Genomic DNA, 27199 nt, shown 5'->3' on the forward strand with positions numbered 1-27199 from the left:
GGAAATAGGAGCAGCCTGCTCGCACAGAACCTGGATGGGAGAGATGACACAAAACAACCAAACAAGAAATCACACTTATCCTTCTGAGCTGGAACAGACAGACAACCTTCCTTCCTTCCTAGCTTCCAAGACCACAATGATTTGTATAATCTGCTCAGAGCACTGGGCTGGTGTGCTATTTAAAATAATGACCCCACCCAGTGCACCTGATGAGAGGCGGATCCATCACGGCTCCAAAACAAACACTAAACTCGTGCTGCTATCCTGGCCGACCTCCGCACATCATCAGAGTGGGGCATGACAAGAAGCATCAGTTGTATCATCCAGCATGTACGCACTCCAGGAAGTTGTATAAACCGCAAAGTGATGCAGTATGGGAGGGGATTTAAAGGGATGCAATCAGTGCAACTAGATGACAGCTGAGAGAGGGAAACGAGATGACAAAACAAAAGCAAAACAAAAGAAAATGAGCTGTTGCAACGCCCCCCTGCTTCTAGAGGCTAATTTGCATATAATAAAAGTTCAAATTACATGAAAATGGGGCATACTTAAATAAAAGAAATGCCGAGTTTAATTCAGGTGACATTTTCACATCTATAATGTCAGCCTGTTTAATAGCGAAAATTGAGGTGACAGAAACCCTTTAAAATGCAGTATATAATCTAATGGTAAAAGTTTTATTTTTTTCTGACCCATTTTCCTTTTTGGTTTGGTTGTCCAGTTGATCTCCTTTTGACTGCCCATTGTTTCCTAGAAAGCAGAAACAGACTTACAATGTTATGGGGGAGAGATTTTATCCTGCAACGATCTAGGTTGTTGGGTCGAGCCATGGTTTTCTTTCCAGCATTGAGAGAGTACTGCCTGCAAATACAACATTAGTTACTGTATCTTCAATATCAAGTTATATTTTTCTTCAACATCTGCAGCATGAATGTTAGCAAGCCAATCACGAGAAGCAACAGCTCTTACAAACCCATTTTATAATGTGTAGAAGTGATAGGGTTGGCATTTTTTATTAGTGTCACCATAGGATATCAGATAGAAGTCCATGTCTATCCGGTATTGTACTGATCTGTTCTAGTGTCTATTTCCTAACCAAACACCACATGAAGAGTGCAGCATTCACCAGATTCACACATCAGATGTTAGGACTAATAATTCCTCAAGGCACACCTTGTGCAGAGGTTCCTGACTGGTGGAAAGTGGGCTGTCATTGGTGCAGGAGACTGAGTTAACCACTTCCAGACCGAGCCATTTACCCCCTTCCTGACTAGGCCTAGATTTGCAAATCTGACGTGTCATTTTATGTGGCAATAACTTTAGAAAGCTTTTACTTATCAAAGCCATTCTGAGACATTTTCGTGATACATTGTACTTCATTATAGTCAAAATTTGAGTCAAAATATTTCACCTTTATTTATTATGAAATCCCCAATTTTCCCTAAATTTTAGAAAATTTGCAATTTTCAAGATTTCAACTTCTCTGCTTTTAAAACAGAAAGTGATACCTCAGAAAATACCTCAGAAAATATTTAATACTTAACATTCCCCATATGCCTACTTTATGTTGGCAAAGAAAAAAGGGGGTCAGTCAGCACATCCCAATGCGCAGGTGCTTGCTGCCATGGCTAGAAAAAACACAATGCAACAGCACTCTGCAAACCAAATAAAGTACAATAATGCCATATTAATAGAAATTATTCTGGTGCCAATGCTACGCTTATTTTGTAAATTTGAGATTCTTGGCAAGACTGGAACCTAACACTAAGGCCCCTTCCACACGGGCATCACGGATTTGTCCGGATGCATTGCGGGTGCATTGCAGGAAACCCGCGCAAGTGCGCACGCAATTTCAGTCAGTTTGTCTGCGATTACGTTGCGTTGTTCCGTTTTTTCTGCGTGACTGCAAAGTGTTTTAATGCGTTTTCTACGCGCATTTTCCATTATAACATGGTTATAATGGAAAATAATAGCATTCTTTAATACAGAATGCTAAGTAAAATGTCCCTTGAGGGTTAAAAAATAATAAAAAAATTACTCGCCTTATCCACTTGATCGTGCAGCTGTTATAGTCTTCTTTCTTCTTCTTGCAGGACCTGTAAAAGGACCTGCGCTGACGTCATCGGGCTCACCACGTGGTGATTATGGTGACGTCAGCGCAGGTCCTGCTGAATGAAGATAGAAGGCTCTTCTATCATGTGAAATTTTTATAGAGCAGATCGTTACGGACGTGGTAATACCTAATAAGTATACTTTTTCTTATTTATTTAAGTTTTACACAATAATAGCATTTTTTAAACCAAAAAAAATATGTTTTAGTGTCTCCATAGTATGAGAACCATAGCTTTTTTATTTTTTGACAGATTGTCTTAGTTAGGGTCTCATTTTTGTGGGATGAAGTGACAGTTTGATTGGTACTATTTGGGGGGGCATACACCTTTTTGATCGCTTGGTGTTGCATTTCATGTGATGTTAGGTAACAAAAAATTGCTTTTTTGGCACAGTTTTTTTTTTTTACGGTGTTCACCTGAAGGGTTAGGTCATGTGATATTTTTATAGAGCTGGTTGTTGCGGATGGCGCGAAACCTATGATGTATACTTTTTTTTTCTATTTACATTTTTTTTTATTACTTAATTGGGGATTTTTATTTATTTTTTAAACTTTTTTTTTTATAAAATACTTTATTTTTTTACACTTTGCTTCCCCTATAAGATCATGATATTTTAGTGTCTCCATAGTCTGAGACCCATAGCTTTTTTATTTTTTGACAGATTGTCTTAGTTAGGGTTTCATTTTTGCGGGATGAAGTGACCGTTTTATTGGTACTATTTTGGGTGGCATACACCTTTTTGATCGCTTGGTGTTGCACTTTATGTCATGTTAGGTGCAGTTTTTTTTTTACAGTGTTCATCTGAGGGGTTAGGTCATGTTTTTGTTTTTTTTTTAGAACTGGTTGTTACGGATGGGGCGATGCCTAATATGTATATTTTTTAAACAAAAAAATGTTTTAATGTCTCCATGTTCTGAGAGCTACAGTTTTTTTTTTTTGTTTTTGAGCGATTTTCTTATGTAGGGGTTTAGTTTTTGCGGGATGAAGTGACAGTTTTATTGGTACCATTTTGTGATACCATTTTATTTTAGTTATTTTATGGTGTTTATCGGACGAGGTGGATCATGTGATATATTTATAGAGCCGGCCGTCATGGATGCGGCAATACCAAATATGTCTATTTTTATTTTATTTTTTCTATTTACATTTTTTTTAATTACTTAATTGGTTATTATTATTTTTTTTATAAAATACTTTATTTTATTTTTATTTTACACTTTGCGTCCCCTTTGAGTCCCCCATAAGGTAATTTATTTATTTTTCACCATTGATTTCTCCTGTAACTGGGGTTGACATAGTGGCGCCAGTTACAGGGGACATACACCCCCCAGAGAGGCTGTACAGCATAATACAGCACTGTACAGCCTCAGTGCAGGGCTGATCGAGGTCTATGGAAAACCTGACAATCCTGCACTCTCCCGACCCCGGCGGTCACATGACCACTGGGCCGGGACAGGAAGCGCATAGTGCTTCCTGATCTGTATACACAGCTCTCGTTGAGCCCTGTGTATAAAGCAATCTAGAAGGCAGGGACACCTGGGAACAGTTGCTGCCTTCTCTCTGGGGTGCCCTGCTGTCACTGACAGTGGGCCCCCCGCTCTGAAGCTGCACGATTAGCGTGCAGCTGCCGTCGCCGAATGGACGTTCCAGAACGTCCATTCAGAGATAAACATCCACCCATAGGACATTTATATCCTATGGGCGGTCGGGAGGTGAATAAAGGGGTTGTGACATGAAAAATATTATACAGATTTGAAACCAGCATCTGGATCTGAATCTTTTTGTAATTGCATATAATTAAAAAATTAGCATAATCACTAAGACGGCTGCAGATGCTCAGTTTCATTCTTAAACTGCCTCCTGAGCTGTGATAGGTAGAGCTGAGACACACCCCCTTAGCTGTGATAGGGAGAGCTGAGACACGCCCCCTTAGATGTGATCGGCAGAGCTGAGACACACCCCCTTAGCTGTAATAGGGAGAGCTGAGACACACACCCTTAGCTGCAGCAGAAAATACACCACTTGATCTGCCAGCTTGATATAAATCAAGCAGAGCAATGAATGGGGAGATTTCTGGATCCATGTGAGGTACAGGGCTGGTTCTGACTTTGTTAGAACGAGATTTTAATGTACTATACGATGTCCAATTTACATTTTTTTTACTTTAGTCATGGGATAAATAACTTACAGGCTTTACTAAGTAGAAGGATGCAAAACATGTTCACAGATGTTGAAGGCACACAGTCTTCGCAAAGCATTTTGCTACAAAGTTCTGGCTGGGCTGAAACAGGATTTTTCTATTTCCAATGTCCGCCAAGATGCAATTTCTCAAATCACAATTACTTTCAGTTCAAGTTGAGGGGTGCACAAATTTCCAATATTTTCTGCAAGTCTTGGCAGCAAGTTGCAAATTCACAAGCACCAATGTAAGCCAAAACCCAGTCAGAACTATGAGACCCATGGCCAAAATCTGTTCTCCTCACAGACTGTCCACCGCACTGCCTATCAGCTGCACACAGTCCCCACTGGGCTCCACTGACTTTACTGACAGGACGGACTTCACTTCACTAACAGACTCAATGTATACTCAGTGAATATAGAGAAGGCAAGCCTATGTCAAATTTAGCTTTGCCCTCCTTCTAGAAAAACACCTCAGAGGTTCTAATAGAAACCTGCTTCAGCCTCAGCAATATACACTTAAAGTTACAGTACTTCAGTGCAAGCAAAAATAAAGTAGTGCAAAACTGCATAAAACAATAGAAACATGGTAATACATACTCATTGGCCCTAGTATTATCCTGGTGGGACACTACAGATGTGTGTTGAGAAACACACTTGGATACCTATGATGGATGTGGGATTATTTTGCACTATGACGTGGAACAAGAAAACTGTTCTATGATATTTCTAATTACCCTTAGAGTGGTTGCACACAGTGAAGATTTCTACACAGAAAATCTGCATCAAATTTGCACTATTTTTTGGTGGTTTTGGTGCGTTTTTTTGTAAGTTGTTTCTATTTATGGTAACAACCCAATTGAAGTCTATAGAAAGAATCACTCTACTGAAGGTATGGAATCGCACAAGCAATTAACTTGTTGCAACAGGTCAATTTCTGCATTTAAGGAAAAGTGCAAACTGTGCATGAGATTTGTCCGATCTCTGGTTCTGTATTACACTGGGGGTTTTCCCTCTCAAAATCAGAGCAGAAAAAACTAGATTTTTGTACTTAACGTAAAATCTGTTTCTCTTTCGTTCATTGGGGACACAGGCTTGACCTTGGGTATAGCTATTGCCACTAGGAGGAGACACTAAGCACAAAAGTGTGAGCTTCTCCCTCCAGCTATACCTTTCCTACAGGGACTAAGCTAAACAGTTTGTACAAAAGCAGTAGGAAGGGTATAGCTGGAGGGAGGAGCTTACACTTATGTGCTTAGTGTCGCCTCCTAGTGGCAATAGCTATACCCAAGGTCAAGCCTGTGTCTCCCAATGATACGGATGAGAAACAGCACATACTGTAATCAGCACCGCGTGCTGCCACCCTTAATTTTGGTAAAGGTAAATGTAAAAAATTGATAAAAAGCTTTAGTTTATTGAAATTTTTCTATCTTTATTAAAAAAAAATTACCTGCAGCCAGCAATAAATTCCTTAAGAACTTGTTTCAAACGAATTTCTGGATCTGATTCTGGTCTTCTTGTCAACTTCTCCACTTCGTCAAGTCCATGTTCCTGTAAAGAATTGTTACAGATTTACAGCGGCTATATTCAAACACTTGTTCAGCCGACATCTATTCCTCCAAACCTGCCCCTAAACATGCTAGCTCGGTTCAGCCTAGTGTCCATGTGCTCTTGATGAGGAGAGGGAAGTAAGCTGCTGTCAGACACTTTTGGCAACGTTTTATCTACTGTTAGAAAAAAGGATTGTATTGGAAGCGTTCAAATTCGACATGCTTGATACTTTCATTCCCCAATATAGGACAAACTGACATACAGGTGAAACTCGAAAAATGTAGCACTCACTACAGAATCATTAATATATAGCCTATGAAAAGTGGTGCTTTATAAACACTATTACTATCCAGAACACTTAATACACAGAATGTAAGAGCACCAAAGACTGTGTACTAAAAGAAGTGTGGCGTGCAAAGATCAGCTATTGTTTTGTTTGAATAGTCTCCTAGGCATTGCTCAAGATTAGCAAAAATCCTACTCCACACTTGTGAGGGGCAACACCCCCCGAAACAGCTGCCTGTGGATGGATAAATGGCTTAGCTTTTTTCCATTGTCGCATCCTTAAGGCTTGCAACAGAGCTGGATCTTGACATAGGGGCCACTTAATATGGTGGATCTAGTGACATCTCTTTGCTTGGTTTTCCTTCCTTGGAGGGATCAGTGATGGCCAGTTCGCAGTGTTCGCCGACGAACACATGCAATCTGCCATCTTTATTCCCAAGCCCGACGATGCAGAGGTAAGTCCTTACCTGTGCCTGCGCCGCGAGCCGCTCTGAAACACATGCGGACACCGGGAGCAGACAGTTCCGAGAACAGCCTTCATCGGGCTGTGTTGAAGACCCATATAACTGGGGCTCCATGGTCATTTTGCATATTTGTGTAAAGAAGGAAGCCATGTTGGGATTTGGTGCTTACCAGACGCTCAGCAATCTTTACTATCCAGTTAGAACTGTACAGCCTCCAGCTGTGGTCCTCCCAGTAGCTCCACACATGTACACAAGGTCTGTCACTGCCCATCTGTATACAGAGATAAGAACTGCAAAGAGGAAAGTCAATTATTCAGCAGCAGGGTTTGTCTTGTGCATGTCCACAGGATAGGTGATAAATGTATGATAGTAAGAGTCCAATTACTGAGATTCCCATCAATCACAAGAACAAGAGTTCAGTGTCCCTCGTTTTAATGGAGTGTTAGGCTACTTTCTCACTGGCGTTTTGGTTTCCTTTTGTGTGATCCGTTCAGGGCTCTCACAAGCGGTCCAAAACTGATCAGTTTGCATTATAATGCATTCTGAATGGAAAAGGATCCGTTCAGAATGCATCAGTTTGGCTCCGTTCCGCCTGCATTCCGCTTTGGTGTCCATCTGATGAAACTGAGCCAAACCGATCCGTCCTGACACACAATGTAAGTCAATGGGGATGGATCCGTTTTCACTACCACAATATGGTACAATAGAAAACGGATCCGTCCCCCATTGACTTTCAATGGTGTTTAAAACGGATCCGTTTTGGCTATGTTAAAGACAATACAAACGGATCCGTTCTGAACGGAAGCATGCGGTTGTATTATCTGAATGGATGCGTTTTTGCATATCTATGACGAATCAGCACCAAATGCGAGTGTGAAAGTAGCCTTAGTCGTGTATGCACACTAGCTTTTCATTCAAAGTCCACAGGACTGATGGAGTGCTTGGCTATCTCCCTTAGTCCCATGGAGATTAAGTGGAGCAATATGCATGACCATCGCTCCATTCATATGGTAGGCACAGGACCATCATTATCATGAACTCCTAGTGGTTGGACCCCCAGCAATCATAAATTTATCACCCTTCCTGTGTGTATGTGATAAATTTCATTCATGGGCCTACCCATCTTAGATACAGTGCTTAGATACAGTAAATTTTTTGATGGGAAGTGACATAGGTGTCTCCCAAAAGATAATAAGACGATGTACAAACCGGATTCCCAAAAAGTTGGGACACTATACAAATCGTGAATAAAAACTGAATGCAATGATGTGGAGGTGCCAACTTCTAATATTTTATTCAGAATAGAGCATAAATCACGGAACAAAAGTGTAAACTGAGAAAATGTACCATTTTAAGGGAAAAATATGTTGAATCAGAATTTCATGGTGTCAACAAATCCCCAAAAAGTTGGGGCAAGGCCATTTTCACCACTGTGTGGCTTCTCCCCTTCTTCTTACAACACTCAACAGACGTCTGGGGACCGAGGAGACCAGTTTCTCAAGTTTAGAAATAGGAATGCTCTCCCATTCTTGTCTAATACAGGCCTCTAACTGTTCAATTGTCTTGGGCCTTCTTTGTTGCACCTTCCTCTTTATGATGCGCCAAATGATCTCTATAGGTGAAAGATCTGGACTGCAGACTGGCCATTTCAGTACCCGGATCCTTCTCCTACGCAGCCATGATGTTGTGATTGATGCAGAATGTGGTCTGGCATTATCTTGTTGAAAAATGCAGGGTCTTCCCTGAAAGAGATGACGTCTGGATGGGAGCATATGTTGTTCTAGAACCTGAATATATTTTTCTGCATTGATGTTGCCTTTCCAGACATGCAAGCTGCCCATGCCACACGCATTCATGCAACCCCATACCATCAGAGATGCAGGCTTCTGAACTGAGCGTTGATAACAACTTGGGTTGTCCTTGTCCTCTTTGGTCCGGATGACATGGCGTCCCAGATTTCCAAAAAGAACTTCGAATCGTGACTCGTCTTCCATTTTGCCACACTCCATTTTAAATGATCCCTGGCCCAGTGAAAACGCCTGAGCTTGTGGATCTTGCTTAGAAATGGCTTTTTCTTTGCACTGTAAAGTTTCAGCTGGCAACGGCGGATGGCACGGTGGATTGTGTTCACTGACAATGGTTTCTGGAAGTATTCCTGAGCCCATTCTGTGATTTCCTTTACAGTAGCATTCCTGTTTGTGGAGCAGTGTCGTTTAAGGCCCCGGAGATCACGAGCATCCAGTATGGTTTTACGGCCTTGACCCTTACGCACAGAGATTTTCCAGATTCTCTGAATCTTCGGATGATGTTATGTACAGTTGATGATGATAGATGCAAAGTCTTTGCAATTTTTCGCTGGGTAACACCTTTCTGATATTGCTCCACTCTCTTTCTGCGCAACATTGTGGGAATTGGTGATCCTCTATCCATCTTGGCTTCTGAGAGACACTGCCACTCTGAGAAGCTCTTTTTATACCCAATCATGTTGCCAATTGACCTAATTAGTGTTAATTGGTCTTCCAGCTCTTCGTTATGCTCAAATTTGAATCAACGTATTTTTCCTTTAAAATGATACATTTACTCGGATTAAACGTTTGATCTGTCATCTACGTTCTATTACAAATAAAATATTGACATTTGCCATCTCCACATCATTGCATTGTTTTTATTCACAATTTGTTTAGTGTCCCAACTTTTTTGGAATCCGGTTTGTACAAGAGGCATTATTGTGGGGAAAAAAAACATTTCTCAGCTTTTATTTACATTTGAGCAAAAAATACAAGATGTTCCGCACTGTGGAAAATCTCAGAGGAGGTGGTCGGAAGCCAAAAGTGACACCTGTGCTGGCCAGGAGGATAGTTAGAGAGGTGAAAAAGAATCCAAGGATCACCACCAAGGCCATCCTGGTGAATCTGGGCTCTGCTGGTGGCAATGTCTCAAGGCAGACAATCCAACGGACACTGCACAATGCAGACCAAGTGGGACATCACTTCTCCAGATAAGGCACACAAAAGCTCGCTTGGCCTTTGCAAAAGCTAACTTGGACAAAGAAGAAGACTTCTGGTCTTCTGTGTTATGGTCAGATGAAACAAAAATTTTATTTTTGGTCACAATGATGTTTCCTTCATTTGGCGTAAAAAAGATGCATTCAACCCAAAGAACACCATCCCCACTGTCAAACATGGTGGTGGGAACCTAATGATTTGGGGGTGTTTTTCAGCCAATGGACCAGGGAACCTAATAACAGTAAACGGCACCATGAAAAAGAGCAATACATGAGGATTCTCAACGACAACATCAGGCAGTCTGCAGAAAAACATGGCCTTGGGCACCAGTGGACATTTCAGCATGACAATGACCCAAAACACACAGAAAAAGTGGTAAAGAAATGGTTAGCAGACAACAACATTAATGTTTTGGAGTGGCCCAGCCAGAGTCCAGACTTGAATCCAATTGAGAATCTGTGGAGGGAGCTAAAGATCAGGGTGATGGCAAGAAGACCCTCCAATCTAAAAGATTTGGAGCTCATTGCTAAAGATGAATGGGCAAAAATACCTGTGGAGACATGCGAAAAGCTGGTCTACAATTATAGGAAGCGTTTGATTGCTGTAAAAGCCAATAAAGGCTTTTCTATTGATTATTGAGAAGGGTATGAATAATTTTGGACTGGACACTTTTTGCTCAAATGTAAATAAAAGCTGAGAAATGTTTTTTTTCCACAATAATGCCTCTTGTATATCGTCTTATTATCTTTTGGGAGACACCTATGTCATTTCCCATCAAAAAATTACTTGCTGGTTGAATAAAAGTAACTTTAAGTCAAAATTTGCCTGGGGTATGAATAATTATGGGCAGCACTGTACATTGGAGGAATTCAAAGTGTGTTGCCTAAGTGCAGACATCATTTAACCAAGTAACTAAACAATTCCTTTTAATATCCGTTTTTGATTGATTCTAATATAGTAGGATTAATTAAACATAATTGAACATATTATTTTCTGATTCAGATATAAAACAGGCAAGTTGCAATATCTTGTATGAGTTGTATATAGTCTCCTCATTTCCGACAATGGAATACCTTTACCTTGCCGCCTAAAAGCTATCCTAATTGTGTCTAGATGGTATGTAGTGAAGACATATAGACCTGTCAGAATCCTATTGGCTCATTTGTATTCCTAGTTGTTAATATCAGAGTTCCTCTCTGATTATCCCTTAGGGCAAGTTTTTGGGATCCTGGAAGATCCCCCAAAAACTGCCATGGTAGAATTATTGTATGATCCATAAACAAGCGATCTAATGTCGTCTGCAATGCTCCAAATCTTAAAATTCAGTCTAGAGACAACAGTATAAGAAGACATGACTCATGGTGGTATTTGAGCTTTCCTCCTCTTCTGACCTCCAAATGGCAGGAGATTCTATTTATTAAGGAAAAACCTGGGTATCATCCTTACGACCTAAAAATACACATGAATGATTGCATTCTGCAACACAGATCTATATGTCTTTACAACATACCATATGGACACAAGATACCTTTTAGGTGGGAAAGCAAAGGTATTCCTTTTTCTGAAACGAGAAGACTGTATGCAGCTCATAGCATATATTGCAATCTATGTATTTCTTTGAAAACCCTGTTTTATCTATACAAAGCCTTGAAAAAGTATTTATACCCTGTGAACTTTTCCACATTTTTTTTGACGTTACATCCACAAACTTAAATGTATTTTATTGGGACTTAATGTGATAGACCAACACAAAGTAGCAAGTATTTGTGAAGTGAAAATAAATGATACATGGTTTTCAAAAATTTTAACAAATAAAAATCTAAAAATTTTGGTCACATAAAATTCTAATAAAATACATTTAAGTTTGTAGGTGTAACATGAAAAAAAATTGGAAAAGTTCAAGGGGTACGAATACTTTTTTCAAGGCATTGTAAATCAGAAAATAATATATTCAGTGTCTAAAGAATAGATAACCAAGCTTTAATTATGTTTAATTCATCCTATTATATCATTTCACAAGCATGTACAGTATGTACGTATGATCAGAACTGTAGATGATCGTGAGGGTGGACAGATTTCTGGATTCCCTGTCAGTCATCCTATACAAGAAAACCAATCGACATTCCCCAGCATGAAATGGCTTATCACAGCTGAAATATTGTACATAAAATAGACTTATCTACACAGGTTTTTGTATATTTTCATTAAGAAAAAACACCTTTCACATTTTATTACGGTTTTTCATTTGAGTGTAATAAATGGTTTGGTGGAGATTTAGCTTTATGAAATATTCAACTAATCCGGTGAAATTTATGGTAAAACATTAAAAGTTCAGGCTACAGTGATATAATATCTTGAAAGTAGGGCATTTCAGTAGAAGCATGCAATGTTGAATTCCTAATCTCAAACTATTTATTGAAACAAAAGCCAACACCAGTGGTGGTATACCTCCACCAAAAATTCCAATGTCTCAATAACTTGTCATGTGGCCTTGAACATCAATTACAGCTTGACAACGACAACTCATGATGTTCACTAGACGACTTATTGTCTGCTGAGGTCCTCAGGTCATTGAGGTTCTAGGGTACAGAGTTACAAGCCTCTACACGGCGACTCAGCTGATCCCATGGGTTTTCAATGGGATTCTGGTCTAAAGAAAGTGCAGTCCACTCCATTTGAGGTACCCCAGTCTCCAGCAGCTGTTCCCTAACGATGCCACCTTGATGAGCTGGCGCATTGTCATCCATGAAGATGAAATTAGGCCTGTGTTGTTCATGCAGAGGCACAATGACTGGATTAATGATGTTATTCAAGCAGTATGGGCTTGTCACTGTACCATTCACAAAGTATATGGCAGTTCTGTATTGACTAGACAGACGTACCCACACTGTAACCCCACCACCACCAAAGGCTCGTCTGGTGACAACAGTGGCTGAGGCATAGCTCTCTCTTTGACGTCTTTAACACTGGTACCTGGTCCACATAATTATTATCAAAAGTACTTTATTAAACAATACATAATAATTAGAAAGGTTTAAAAACAACAGTGCAGGTAAGATGGCGACATCACTGGAGGGGACAACATGGGCAATATCATATATCAGTAAGTTATCGAAATCCCAGAAAAAAAGTGCAAATGCAAATACTGGCTGTAGTAACATTGAAAAAACTGTGAGGTTACCCATAGTGTATCTCCGTCCAGGTTGGCGCCATCCTGGATGGAGATACACTATGGGTAACCTCACAGTTTTTGCAATGTTACTATAGCCAGTAATTGCACTTGCACGTTTTTCTGGTATTTTGATAACTTACTGATATATTATATTGCCCATGTTGTCCTCTCCAGTGATGTTGCCATCTTACCTGCACTGTTGTTTTTAAATCTTTCTAATATGTATTGTTTAATAAAGTACTTTTAATAATAATAATGTTAATTATGTGAATTTTGCCGTTAAGCTCCTTGTTAGAGAACAGCAAGTTGTGCAGAAAGTACTGACACATCGAATATTTGGACATGTTCATTCAAAAGTTTAGAGAAGGTCACACTTAGGTCACATGTAAAGGTTAGAGTGCGAATATCCCTATCTTTCTGCGTGTATATCAAATATAATATGCTTATATTACCCATCTGGCTGTGTATGCTCTGGCGTCTTCAGGGGGGTTACAGACTTGTTTCTATGGTCATTATTAATTGAGTCTCCCTCAAAGTCCACACTGAGCTCATCTTCTGAACTAGCATCGAGCAGGCCCTGACGCTCTTCTGGGACTGCATCTCCTTTCTTTTTAGATGCTTTTGTGATTATTTCTGCAGCTTTTCCATAGTTCCCTATACAATAAAAGTAAATATAAGATAAACATACTAATTAATATACTGTTAGAAGTACCAGAGCTGTTAATAGTCATGTAAAGATACTGTAGGTATGTACTGGTTTTATATTTGTTTAGTTAACTTGCTATGACATAATTTGGTCCGAACTGACAGATGGGGAGACATGATGTTCATCAATATGATTGTTTTGTCCAAGATAACACAAATCGCTGTTTAGTTGTTTTATCTCTAGAGTAGCCACACAAACTGTTAGGGCCCCAATACACTTTAGACTATTGTCACCATTTTTTGTGAGACCAGCTAACAATGTAATGTATGTGCGGAGCTTTTGACTCTCCTTTGACAGGTGATGTCAGGGGCAAGAAGGATCAGGTGGATTGAATTGTGTTCTCTCAGGAGAATAGGTAACTGTCAACGGTCAATGTCTTTCTCCTATTTAAAAAAACACACACATTTGGCAGAGGGAGTTGAGACAGATAGCTGTCGGTCAAACGAGTGCTCAGCGGAAAGCTGTTGAAGGTGCATGGACACCCTAAGGCAGTTGTGATACTGAAGACAGTATCATTGCTGCTTCATATTATATGTCAAGTCACTTGGTTTTGAATCTGTGTATTTTATATAAAGACCTTTAAATTGTTGGGAAAATATTGGATAAACTGCAACAAGCAAGACATTACCTATAGACTTACCGATAGAAATTTCAAATTTCACTTGATTATTCCCAATACTTGGGTCCATCATTGTAACTTCAAAGAATACTCCATACAGAAGGAATTCTTCCTTAACACCCAATGCATGCTACAGAACAAACAATGGGCACAAGACACAAACATTATTATAGAAAAAACCATGACTCACCCAATCAGTTAATTACCTCTAATTTTAGTACCCTCCTGTCTACTCTCCAGAATGATACCGAACACTATTCTAAATTGCCTATCTCTTGGGTTTCTGCAGCCAAAATGACGCTATTACCTAATATTTCATATTACTTTAGGAACCTACCAAATCTGCTCTAACAGTTTTTTTTATAAATAAGATTCAAATTCTGCTCATAAGATTCGTGTGGAAGAACCAAAGAGCCAGGTGCCTATTAAAACTATCATATTCCTGTGAATAAGGGGAGATTTGAATGTCCCTGTTTGCTCTAACTAGGGTTTCAAAAACATGTAGTGAATGTGGATTTTACTAACTGGATTGCCAATAATATTCTTACTGTGAGGGACATTATGAGAGATTCTGTTTTAGTACCTTTTGGGGAAAAAAAAAATCACATTTCTTTTCCACATTCCATGTATGAATTTTTACAAGTAATTACAATTGAGATATTTTGTTATTTCTTTATTACTCAGACCGGAAAAAAATATGCGAATATACTGGTGCATTCCCCAGAAACCCCATGTGTTTTTCAGTCCATATGGGAATGAGATCTAGGGCGTAGTTTCACTGAAGTTCGGTGTGCTGCGGTATTTATGATACAATATAGAACTTCTCACTGCGCTAACCATCTGGAGGCTTGTAGAAAGCTTATATATTGCTATTATACACTGTATCACATAGCTAAAATATTTTCCACTGCCTCTTTTCTCTGTTCACGACGTGAGAATCAGATTGGTTAACTTCTTCATATACTGTATGGTGGACCTATAAGGCCCTTGGGCTCTTCTGGATATATCTTCAAATATATAGATTGACCTTGTGTCTTGAATACGTACCTTTGGCAAAGGAAGGATATCATCCACTCCTACTGTGACAGCATCAGGCTGTTCATTATTCTGTTCACCTTCTGCATCTTCTGTATTTTCGGCTCCTGCACTTTCCTTCTCCTTTTTCTCCTTTTCCTTTAACTTTTTGCTTTTCCTCTTCATTTTAAACTTACTGAATGCATTTTTCAGAGCTTGGAGTGGTTTCTTCTCCTGAATGTTGTTGTTGGTAAAAATATCCAGAGTCACAGCCACAAGAATGCGACCACGATAGAATATTCCTTCACCTCGGCCCTCATTCAGATCCTTGTGGACATCTCTCAAGGTATAATTTTGCGGAGATCCATAAAAGTTGACCCAGGTAGGTCCAAAAGTTGGGTTAAAGCCAGCTAAACATAATACATTGTAGAATTAATACATATTTTTATGAAGTGGGGTTTTCAGTCTCTCAACATTGATGTCCTATCTGCTTCCAGCTCCATCTTTTTTTTTGTTTCTGGTGCCTGCAGCTTCTGAATGATTGCAGTGTTGAATTCCCACAAATCTGATACAGTTGGGATAGACCATACGTGTAGTGGTATGACACCCTAGAACCCCTCTAACCATCAGCATCTGAGATGCCTATATTTTGATGATTAACATGATTAACATGGTTCAAAGATTGAACTCCCACCCATGAAACACCCACTTATTTATGAAAGTCTTTTACAAGTTCTATACTGCCAGTATATATTGACAGTACTTGCCAATATAGAACAATTCTATAATTCACATAATGGCCCACATGTACTTAATGTCAGAGTGCCAAGCCCCTGTGGCAAAAATCTGTCATCTAGTTTTAGAAAAGATTCATGCACTAAGCTTGCCTAATAAATGTGGCTTGGCAGAAAATGAGCGTAACTTGCCAAAATTTTGACACAAAATTCTATTGTAAAGTAAGACAACCAACAGGTGGTTTAAAGCTAGACAAAAAGATCTAATTGCACACCAAATTTATCATCAGCGTGAGCCATTACATTTTTATATGTAGATTATTTAAAGGGGTTGTGTCACTTCAGACACAGCATTTATCATGTAGAGCTAATACAAGGCACTTACTAATGTATTGTTATTATCCATATTGCTTCCTTTTCTGGCTAGACTCATTTTTCCATCACATTACACACTTCTCATTTCCATAGTTACAATCACCTTTCAATCCAGCATCGGTGGCCGTGCTTGCGCACTTAGGAACAAGCACAGCCACCGCTGATGGATTGTAGGGTGGTCATAACCATGGAAACAAGAAGTGTATAATGTGATGGAAAAATTTGTCTGGCCAGCAAAAGAGGCAATAAGTGGTTTGTATTAACTTTCTCTACATATTATATTTAGTAAATTTATTCAGTCTCACCATTTTTGTTCGGGTCCGATATTTGCTGAAGATCAATAAAATGAGTGGCCAGAGTGACATCTCCAGTAGTAGCATCATCTAGCACTTGAATTTTTATTTTACGAACCAGAGGTGGGAAAAGCTCAATGAAACTGATTTGCTCATTCCATTCTGGTGCATTGGTGTCACTTTCTACGGAAGTCTCTCCCTAAAAGGAAAAATAAAAAATGTAATATGAAATTATGCGTGGATATTTCAAGATCACCAGATTTTTCAAAATGGAGGATGCAAATGAAAGTAAACTGTAGTCTAAGCCGCAAGTAGCCTAAATTGCCAATAAAGCATTAGAAATCATGATGTTTTTGCAAATGTTGAAATGATATATGGTCCATTGATGGCCCATAAACAATATCAAAAAGGTATATCCATCTAACGGGACTAGAACAGTTCAGAAGGAAAGGTGTAGGGTAAAAAATATACATAAACCTCTCAAATGTATGTATACTAATGCCAGAAGCCTGACTAATAAAACTGGTGAACTGGAATTAGTGATGTGTGAGGAGGACTATGACATAGTGGGAATAACTGAGACATGGCTGGATGATAGCTATGACTGGGCGGTTAATGTACAAGGCTACAGTCTGTTTAGAAAGGATCGTCAAAACCAGAGAGGGGGAGGGATCTGCCTTTATGTAAAGTCCGGTCTAAAGCCCACACTCCGCGAAGATATAAGCGAGGGACATGAACATGTGGAGTCACTGTGGGTAGAGATACATGGAGCTAAAAACAACAATAAATTACTAATAGGAGTTTACTATAAACCACCTAATATACCAGAGTCCACAGAAAATCTACTACTAAACGAGATAGACGAGGCGGCAAATCATAATGAGGTGGTTATTATGGGGGACTTCAACTACCCAGATATAGACTGGGAAACTAAAACTTGTATATCTCATAAGGGAAACAGGTTCTTGGCAATAACCAAAGACAATTACCTCTTCCAACTGGTTCAGGACCCGACTAGAGGGACGGCCATACTGGACTTAGTATTAACCAATAGGCCCGACAGAACAACAGACGTGCAGGTTGGGGGACACCTGGGAAATAGTGACCATAAAGTAATAACCTTCCAATTATCATTCAAAAGAGCGTTTCTACAGGGAGGAACAAAAATACCAAACTTCAAAAAAGCTAAATTTAGCCAACTAAGAGAGGCCTAAGGCCAAACTAACTGGGACAAAGTCCTCAAAAATAAGAATACAGCCAGAAAATGGGATATCTTTAAAAACATCCTAAAATCTCATTGTGAGAGGTACATACCTTATGGTAATAAAAGGTTAAGGAACAAAGAGAAACCAATGTGGATAAATAGAACTGTAAAGAAAGCAATAAATGACAAAAAGAAAGCATATGATTCACTTAAACAGGAGGGTAGCACGGAAGCACTGAAAAACTATAAGGAAAAAGATAGAACATGTAAAAAACAAATAAAAGCGGCCAAACTAGAGACCGAGATTAATTGCCAAAGAGAGTAAAACTAACCCTAAAATGTTCTTCAATTATATAAATGTTAAAAAGTATAAATCTGAAGGTGTCAGCCCTTTAAAGAGTAATGAGGGGGAAGTCGCAGAGAGCGATGAGGAGAAAGCAAAGCTGTTAAATATTTTTTTCTCCAATGTATTCACTGAGGAAAATAAATTGTCAGATGACATGCAGAATGCAAAAATAAATTCCCCATTAAAAGTGTCCTGTCTGACCCAGGAAGAAGTACATCAGCGACTTAAAAAGATTAAAATAGACAAATCGCCAGGACAGGGTGACATACACCCCCGTATACTAAAGGAATTAAGTAATGTCATAGCCATACCCTTATTTCTGTTATTTGCAGACTCTATACTGACAGGGAATGTCCCACAGGATTGGCGCATGGCATATATGGTGCCAATATTCAAAAAGGGGCCAAAAACAGAGCCTGGAAACTATAGGCCGGTAAGTTTAACATCTGTTGTGGGTAAACTGTTTGAAGGTTTTCTGAGAGATGCTATCTTAGAGCATCTCAACGGAAATAAGCAAATAACGCCATATCAGCATGGCTTCGTGAGGGATCGGTCATGTCAGACTAATTTAATCAGTTTCTATGAGGAGGTAAGTTCTAGACTTGACTTGACAGCGGCGAATCAATGGATGTCGTATATCTGGACTTCTCCAAAGCATTTGACACTGTACCACATAAAAGGTTAGTATATAAAATGAGAATGCTCGGACTGGGAGAAAACATCTGTATGTGGGTAAGTAACTGGCTCAGTGATAGAAAACAGAGGGTGGTTCTTAATGGTACACACTCAGATTGGGTGACTGTCACTAGTGGGGTACCTCAGGGGTCAGTATTGGGCCCTATTCTCTTCAATATATTTATTAATGATCTTGTAGAAGGCTTGCATAGTAAAGTATCAATTTTCGCAGATGACACTAAACTGTGTAAAGTAATTTACACTGATGAGGACAGTATACTACTACAGAGGGATCTGGATAGATTGGAGGCTTGGGCAGATAAGTGGCAGATGAGGTTTAACACTGATAAATGTAAAGTTATGCACATGGGAAGAAAAAAATGCAAGTCACCCGTACATACTAAATGGTAAAACACTCGGTAACACTGACATGGAAAAGGATCTAGGAATTTTAATAAACAGCAAACTAAGCTGCAAAAACCAGTGTCAGGCAGCTGCTGCCAAGTCCAACAAGATAATGGGTTGCATCAGAAGGGGCATAGATTCCCGTGATAAGAACATAGTCCTACCACTTTACAAATCGCTAGTCAGACCACACATGGAGTACTGTGTACAGTTCTGGGCTCCTGTAAACAAGGCAGACATAGCAGAGCTGGAGAAGGTCCAGAGGAGGGCAACTAAAGTAATAACTGGAATGGGGCAACTACAATACCCTGAAAGATTATCAAAATTAGGGTTATTCACTTTAGAAAAAAGACGACTGAGGGGAGATCTAATTAATATGTATAAATATATCAGGGGTCAGTACAGAGATCTATCCCATCAGCTATTTATCCCCAGGACTGTGACTGTGACGAGGGGACATCCTCTGCGTCTGGAGGAAAGAAGGTTTGTACACAAACATAGAAAAGGATTCTTTACGGTAAGAGCAGTGAGACTCTGGAACTCTCTGCCTGAGGAGGTGGTGATGGTGAGTACAATAAAGGAATTCAAGAGGGGCCTGGACGTATTTCTGGAGCTTAATAATATTACAGGCTATAGCTACTAGAGAGGGGGGTCGTTGATCCAGGGAGTTATTCTGATTGCCTGATTGGAGTCGGGAAGGAATTTTTTATTCCCCTAAAGTGGAGAAAATTGGCTTCTACCTCACAGGTTTTTTTTTTGCCTTCCTCTGGATCAACTTGCAGGATAACAGGCCGAACTGGATGGACAAATGTCTTTTTTCGGCCTTATGTACTATGTTACTAATGTCTGATATATACAGTGAAAGAGAAACCTCTCCAAAAGACAGCCTTTTTGAGAAGACCATCCCTTATCCAAACTAGATTTTCTTTGACAGACTTTCAGTTCCATCATATGCTATGTATACTGGCCACCTTCTTTGTGAAGATCACCCTTCCTAATGACCATTCAAAGCAATTTTGAGTGGTCATCCCAACTGTATTCATTTTAGTCATATATCCATTGCCATTTTCCTTGTAATAGCATATACCTGCTGTCCAGCAAAAGTAACTTGGACATAGGGATCAATGAACACTTTCTTCTCTCCCATCATTTTAGAGAAACTTCCCATTATACCATCATTCATACTAGGAAGTCCTTCTGCCTTGAAGATTTTAACACTTAATTTTGACCATGGCCTCTCAGCTGGAATCCTTTTGGGGAGCAGCAAATTCCTAGTGGAGACAACAATTTTAGGACATTTGCATTTCTTGGTTTAATTATATAATACAGTAAGATTCTAATGTTAGCATATCTGTTTCTGTAGGTTAGTTTCACATGAGCCTGTGCAGTCCATTAAATAGGGTCTGTGTATTGCCCCAATGCATCCTAGTAATTTATGATGCTGCGAGTTCCAGACCAGCCAAAAACGTACATCAGTATGTGAATTTGGGACATTAGACCCACAGTCAGTCTGGAACTCACAGTATTATAAATCACTTGTCACGGCTGTGTCTCAGTATCTGTGTTGTTTGCCGTGACACGTTTAAAGTTCATGCTGGGTGCCTGGGGCAACGTGTAGTTTATGCAGCGTGTGTACACTTCACCTTTAAGGTTTGTTTCCCTTCCCTGTCTGGTGCTTGTGGGGTTAACTACCTGGCTGGGTGTGGTCACTAGGTGCTTATATTGCCTGTGGCTGGTAGCCTGGAGTTTAGTTGTCCTCCAGCCTCTGTTGGTGCTGGAGCTATGCTCCTGTCCTGGGTACTCCATCTGCCCAGTTATTTAGGGCCACCTAGTGAGACATCAATGTCATCCCGTTGTTACCATGTCTTCCTACCTTACCCGTTTCTATGTATGGTGTGGTTTATGTTCAGCGTTTGTGTCTAGTTGTTGTTCCATGTCTGGTCTGTTTTGGTGTGTACGGTCCTACATGGATACTAGATACTCCCCTGTCTGTCTGTGCCTTCGGTGAGAGGGCTCCAGGGTTCCCCGGAGGGGCAACAACAAGTCAGTGAGCAGCTCTGCCTGGGGCAGCAATGCATCCTGTCTGCATGGGGTCCAGGCAGTTACTGGTTTGCTGGATTCTGTGTTTGCTGTTTGTACTGTGTCCTGTATGGTGTTTGGGTTCCAGTACATATTCATGGGTTCCAGTTGTTGTGGTGTGAACTGCTGGTGTTCCAGACAAGTGACCAAGTTTACCTGTGCTCTTGTTGAAGTGGTTATTCTTGCCACTGGTTTCTTATCTGCCGATCCAGTTTGCTAATCACTGTCACCTCTTGTTGAGTGATCTTCTGGGGGGGTCAGATGGACACCTACTTGAACATCTCTGAAAACTTGTTAGATGTTCTGGGGGTCAGGTGGACCCGCGTTAGAACATGTCAGTAAGTTTTGTCTTATTCTCTCCTTTGTTTATAAGCCTGAGGGATATTCTGGTTCATCCTTCTGGTGGGGGAACCGGTCGTCTCTAGTCCTGACACTATTACCAGGGTTCTACAGGGTGTGTTAGGGCCCTAGGTTCCGTTGTATGAACTTCCCTACCATCGAGGCCTGTTCATACTTATAGTTAGTCAGGGCTAACATTAGAGTATTTTCCAAAGTCCCATAGACTTTGAGTGGCACAGCAGTACACATGCTCAACCATCACTCCATTCAAAAGGGAAACAACCATTCTCATGATTGCTGGGACCCCCTCCAGTCAGATACTTATAAACTATCCAGTGGATAAGTTGTCATTCTGGGACAAGCCCTTTTACTAGTCACTCTCTGTATATATATTAGACAGGTCACCATGTTCTACTTTAAAGGAGACTGTCAGACCTATGTACTCTTATGCTAAATTGTGCTAAAACTACACAAATCTGGGGCCATTTATCAAACTGGTGTAAAGTAGATCTGGCTTACTTGCCCATAGCAACCAATCAGATTCCACCTTTCATTTTCCAAAGGAGATGTCAAAAATAAAAAGTGGAATCTGATTGGTTGCTATTGGCAGCTAAGCCAGTTGTACTTTACACCAGTTTGATAAATTACCCCAATTTTGTTTACAATCAATAGAAAGTCTTGGTGATTTGAGATGATTTTTTGATGTTTCAGGAGCTATCTATAAATTACACTTACTTTTCCACATCATCATTCTGGCTGCCAGTAGATGGAGGGGCCGCTATGGAATCTCCTCTTGTTACTATAGACAAGTTGCATTTTACAAAACCTTTTATTCCCGCTCTGGTGTCTTTTGGATCTGTGATAACTGCCCATTTCTGCAGAAATCTGTGATCTGGAAAGAACAAACCATGATGAAATTATGAGTTGTACTGTCAAAGCAAAGTCTTTTAAAGTCTTTTAAGTAATTTAATATTGCATATGATGTAGTGGGAAGCATGAACAAAAAAAATCCAAATGGGGTGGAATTGGAAAAAGAATAACATTTTATAAAACTGACCAGTTACTTTTATTCTACAGGTCTGTACGAATCCAGCGATACCTTACATGTATAGTTGTTCTTGCGATTTGATACTGATAAAATAATAAAAACCTTCGAAAAAATCAGTTTGTTTTTTTTTGTGCCATATTCTGACCCCTGTAGTTACGGAGCTGTGCGAGTATTCATTTTTATCTGGGGCGATCTGTACTTTTCATTGATACCATTGGGTTTTGATCACTTTTTATTTAATTTTTTGTGGGAAATGAAGTGACCAAAACCGTTGAATTAGCCATAGTATGGGTGTTTTCGCAGGTGGCGATACGCATGATGTGTATTTTTTTTTTTTTTTACAACTTTATTATTTTTTCACACTTTTTTATAGTTCCCATAGGGAACTATAACAAGCAATCATTAGATTACTATTCTCTTAGACTCCAATGCACTAGCATTGGAACAGCAGCAACCCCTGGCTATGGTGTCTGCTCTGTTCAGGAGCGGGTGCTATCTTTTAAAGACCTAGGAAGGTGTTAAGGACCTCTAAGGAGTTGCAACCATGTTGATCAGGCATTCTTAAAGAAGATTAAGCAAAAGAAAATTAAAATGTAAAAAAGTTTTGCCATAATTTATAGGACCACAGCAGGAGTGGCTGGTTTATGACTCTGCCAGTGAAGATGGAGGCTTGCAGTCACTATAGGGAGGATTCACTAAAATTGGTGTGAAGGCACACAGGCTTAGTTGCCCACACAAACCAATTGGATTCCACCTTTCATTTTTCAGGCCTCATTTGGAAAATGCCCATATGGAAGAGAAATATATTTCAAATATATTTAGCAACATAATTTATATATATGACATATATTTAAAATATATTTTTCTTCCATGTGGGTGAAAAGTGGATTCTGATTGGTTGCTGAGGGCAACTGAGACAGTTTTGATAAATCCCCGCTAGGTACTGTGACACAGTGAGGGGTTGTGTCTGGCAAGGCAGGAATTTTCCTCCCAGCATGTGCGGCTGGGCTGGTTTCCAGCCAGGTGAGGTCAAATACCGGACCGGAGTTTAAATGCTGGTCTGGGTTTTGACAGCACCTGGCTGTTCGTAAATAAGCAGCTGGGCTCAGCAGAGATGTCTCTGGTTTTGGCATCTGTGGCTTTGTGCCGTGCTGGAGGGCTGAGAGCCGCACACTGGGGAAACAGGCCTCCTAAAGCCTGCTGTGGACTACTGGAGGCAGAACTGCCAGCAAGGTGACTTTTGTTGTATTCACCTTCAATTATGTTTGAATTAACACCAAGACTGCAAAGTTACATGCTGTTTTGTGCAAGTGTGAATAAACACTGACGTTTTGCATTAAGAACTTATATTTTGCCTCTGTACTGCGCCCGCTTACCCTACCTACCAGAGCGAAACCCCACAGTACCTAGAAGAGGAGAGGGGGGTCCATAGCGGAGGTCAAACTGGGTTCCCCATTATAGTGTTGGGTTTGATACCCAGAAAATTAGGGCCAGATGCTTCCCCATTGTCATGGCAGCAGTCCGCTTCTCACTTCCCTTAGGGAGCGCTTGCGACCTCTACCCACACTCTCTATGGCTGGCCATCTTAGGGTATTTTATTCACCTTCCTCTGTGAGAAGGTGCCTGAAAAATAGATTTTAGTTTGCTAGTGTGCATCCACATCTGTACCTGGATTATTATAGACAGTGCCTGCATCGATTTTAAATGTTCCAAGACGAGTGTTCAGAAAACGGATTTTCTTGACATGAACAACCTTCAAAAAAAAAAGATTGTTATCTTGAAAAAAATAAATAAAATTATATATATATATATATATATATATATATATATATATATTTATATACAGTACAGACCAAAAGTTTGGACACACCTTCTCATTCAAAGAGTTTTCTTTATTTTCATGAGTATACAAATTGTAGATTCACACTGAAGGCATCAAAACTATGAATTAACACATGTGGAATTATATACATAACAAAAAAAGTGTGAAACAACTGAAAATATGTCATATTCTAGGTTCTTCAAAGTAGCCACCTTTTGCTTTGATTACTGCTTTGCACACTCTTGGCATTCTCTTGATGAGCTTCAAGAGGTAGTCACCTGAAATGGTTTTCACTTCACAGGTGTGCCCTGTCAGGTTTAATAAGTGGGATTTCTTGCCTTATAAATGGGGTTGGGACCATCAGTTGCGTTGTGGAGAAGTCAGGTGGATGCACAGCTGATAGTCCTACTGAATAGACTGTTAGAATTTGTACTATGGCAAGAAAAAAGCAGCTAAGTAAAGAAAAACGAGTAGCCATCATTACTTTAAGAAATGAAGGTCAGTCAGTCCGAAAAATTGGGAACACTTTGAAAGTGTCCCCAGGTGCAGTCACAAAAACCATCAAGCGCTACAAAGAAACTGGCTCACATGCGGACCGCCCCAGGAAAGGAAGACCAAGAGTCACCTCTGCTGCGGAGGATAAGTTCATCCGAGTCACCAGCCTCAGAAATCGCAGGTTAACAGCAGCTCAGATTAGAGACCAGGTCAATGCCACACAGAGTTCTAGCAGCAGACACATCTCTAGAACAACTGTTAAGAGGAGACTGTTCGAATCAGGCCTTCATGGTAGAATATCTGCTACAAAACCACTGCTAAGGACAGGCAACAAGCAGAAGAGACTTGTTTGGGCTAAAGAACACAAGGAATGGACATTAGACATTTAGTCTGATGAGTCCAAATTTGAGATCTTTGGTTCCAACCACCGTGTCTTTGTGCGACGCAGAAAAGGTGAACGGATGGACTCTACATGCCTGGTTCCCACCGTGAAGCATGGAGGAGGAGGTGTGATGGTGTGGGGGTGCTTTGCTGGTGACACTGTTGGGGATTTATTCAAAATTGAAGGCATACTGAACCAGCATGGCTACCAGAGCATCTTGCAGCGGCATGCTATTCCATCCGGTTTGCGTTTAGTTGGGCCATCATTTATTTTTCAACAGGACAATGACCCCAAACACACCTCCAGGCTGTGTAAGGGCTATTTGACCATGAAGGAGAGTGATGGGGTGCTGCGCCAGATGACCTGGCCTCCACAGTCACCGGACCTGAACCCAATCGAGATGGTTTGGGGTGAGCTGGACTGCAGAGTGAAGGCAAAAGGGCCAACAAGTGCTAAGCATCTCTGGGAACTCCTTCAAGACTGTTGGAAGACCATTTCAGGTGACTACCTCTTGACGCTCATCAAGAGAATGCCAAGCGTGAGCAAAGCAGTAATCAAAGCAAAAGGTGGCTACTTTGAAGAACCTAGAATATGACATATTTTCAGTTGTTTCACACTTTTTTGTTATGTATATAATTCCAGATGTGTTAATTCATAGTTTTGATGCCTTCAGTGTGAATCTACAATTTTCATAGTCATGAAAATAAAGAAAACTCTTTGAATGAGAAGGTGTGTCCAAACTTTGGGTCTTTACTGTATATATATATATATGAATATTTTTCTTTAACTAAAAAAGCCTAATGGAAAAATCTTTAGTGAAGAAATACTTACAGATATCTCTATCAGTTTTTCAAACACAGTATCACGAGGCTCACAGAATTCATACAGAAAATACTGGTGAAAAAAAAATTTTTTTTGTTAAATCGGATAAAATTTCATGAATAATCAGGTTTTAATTGGTTCAAGAGATATGCAAATTAGCATACTCACTCCGACTAAACACTTTTCCTCATTTCCTTTTATGAAAGGAAATTATGGGCAGCACAGAGGCTTAATGATTAGCATTGGTGTCTTACAGAGCCGTGGTCCTAGGTTCAAATCTGCCCAAGGACAACATCTACATGGAGTTTGTATGTTCTCCTCATGTTTGTGTGGGTTTCCCCTATGTGCTCTGGTTTCCTCCCATGCTTCTAAACATACTGATAGGGAATTTAGATTGTGAGCCCAAAGGGTGAAAGCAATTGATGATAATGCTTGTAAAGTACTGCAGAATATGCCAGTGCTACGGAAAGTCAAAGAAAATGAAGCCATATTTCCTCCATTATATCACAGAAAAAAATTACCCCTAAAATGTTACTTTTACTAAATACATTTAAAAATAGAACAAAACCTCTAAATCAATTGTACATAGATAATATAAAATAATTTACTCGTGCCCGCACTGAGATATATATATTCATATGGTGCACGTGTATAACCACAGATCAGCAGGACAACAAAGCGACAACACCAGCATATAAGATACTCTTAATAATACAGATCAACACGGTTAGTTGTGATTCATAACTCATGGTTACTTGATACAATTCACTTAAGCCCAGCCGGTCTTCAGGGGTAGCAGCCAAAAGAGGGGTTGGGGAAGATCTTCTATCCCTAAGGTGACCCTATCGCTCTCTCAGCCTAAAAGCGGAGCACCTGCCCCGAAAAGTGGTGAAACTTCATATTATAAAGTGAACATCTCCACCTCTCAGATATTAAGCTTAGACCTACCGGTCTCCACTTTAATGTGCATCAAAAACTCTTTTGGTTTTACTATAACCAAATACTTGTTTTCCTACCTTGGCATTAACCTTACCTACCCAACCCACAATTTATTTGAATATAACTTCATCCTATT

The 27199-nt window shown here is 39.9% G+C and overlaps 1 protein-coding gene across 1 annotated transcript in view; it reads right to left on the reverse strand.

The window, feature by feature from the left end:
- The window catches only part of LOC122941984 (fer-1-like protein 4), a 196319-nt gene that overhangs the window by 112839 nt on the left and 56281 nt on the right, over positions 1-27199 (reverse strand). Inside the window, 11 exon segments of the mRNA XM_044299480.1 lie at positions 774-861; positions 5740-5840; positions 6759-6879; positions 13219-13420; positions 14113-14221; positions 15139-15515; positions 16520-16706; positions 20225-20408; positions 22291-22447; positions 24272-24356; positions 26134-26196. Coding sequence (XP_044155415.1) covers positions 774-861; positions 5740-5840; positions 6759-6879; positions 13219-13420; positions 14113-14221; positions 15139-15515; positions 16520-16706; positions 20225-20408; positions 22291-22447; positions 24272-24356; positions 26134-26196 — 1674 coding nt within the window.

This window comes from Bufo gargarizans, chromosome 6, assembly GCF_014858855.1.
Source record: "Bufo gargarizans isolate SCDJY-AF-19 chromosome 6, ASM1485885v1, whole genome shotgun sequence".
NCBI lineage: Eukaryota > Metazoa > Chordata > Amphibia > Anura > Bufonidae > Bufo > Bufo gargarizans.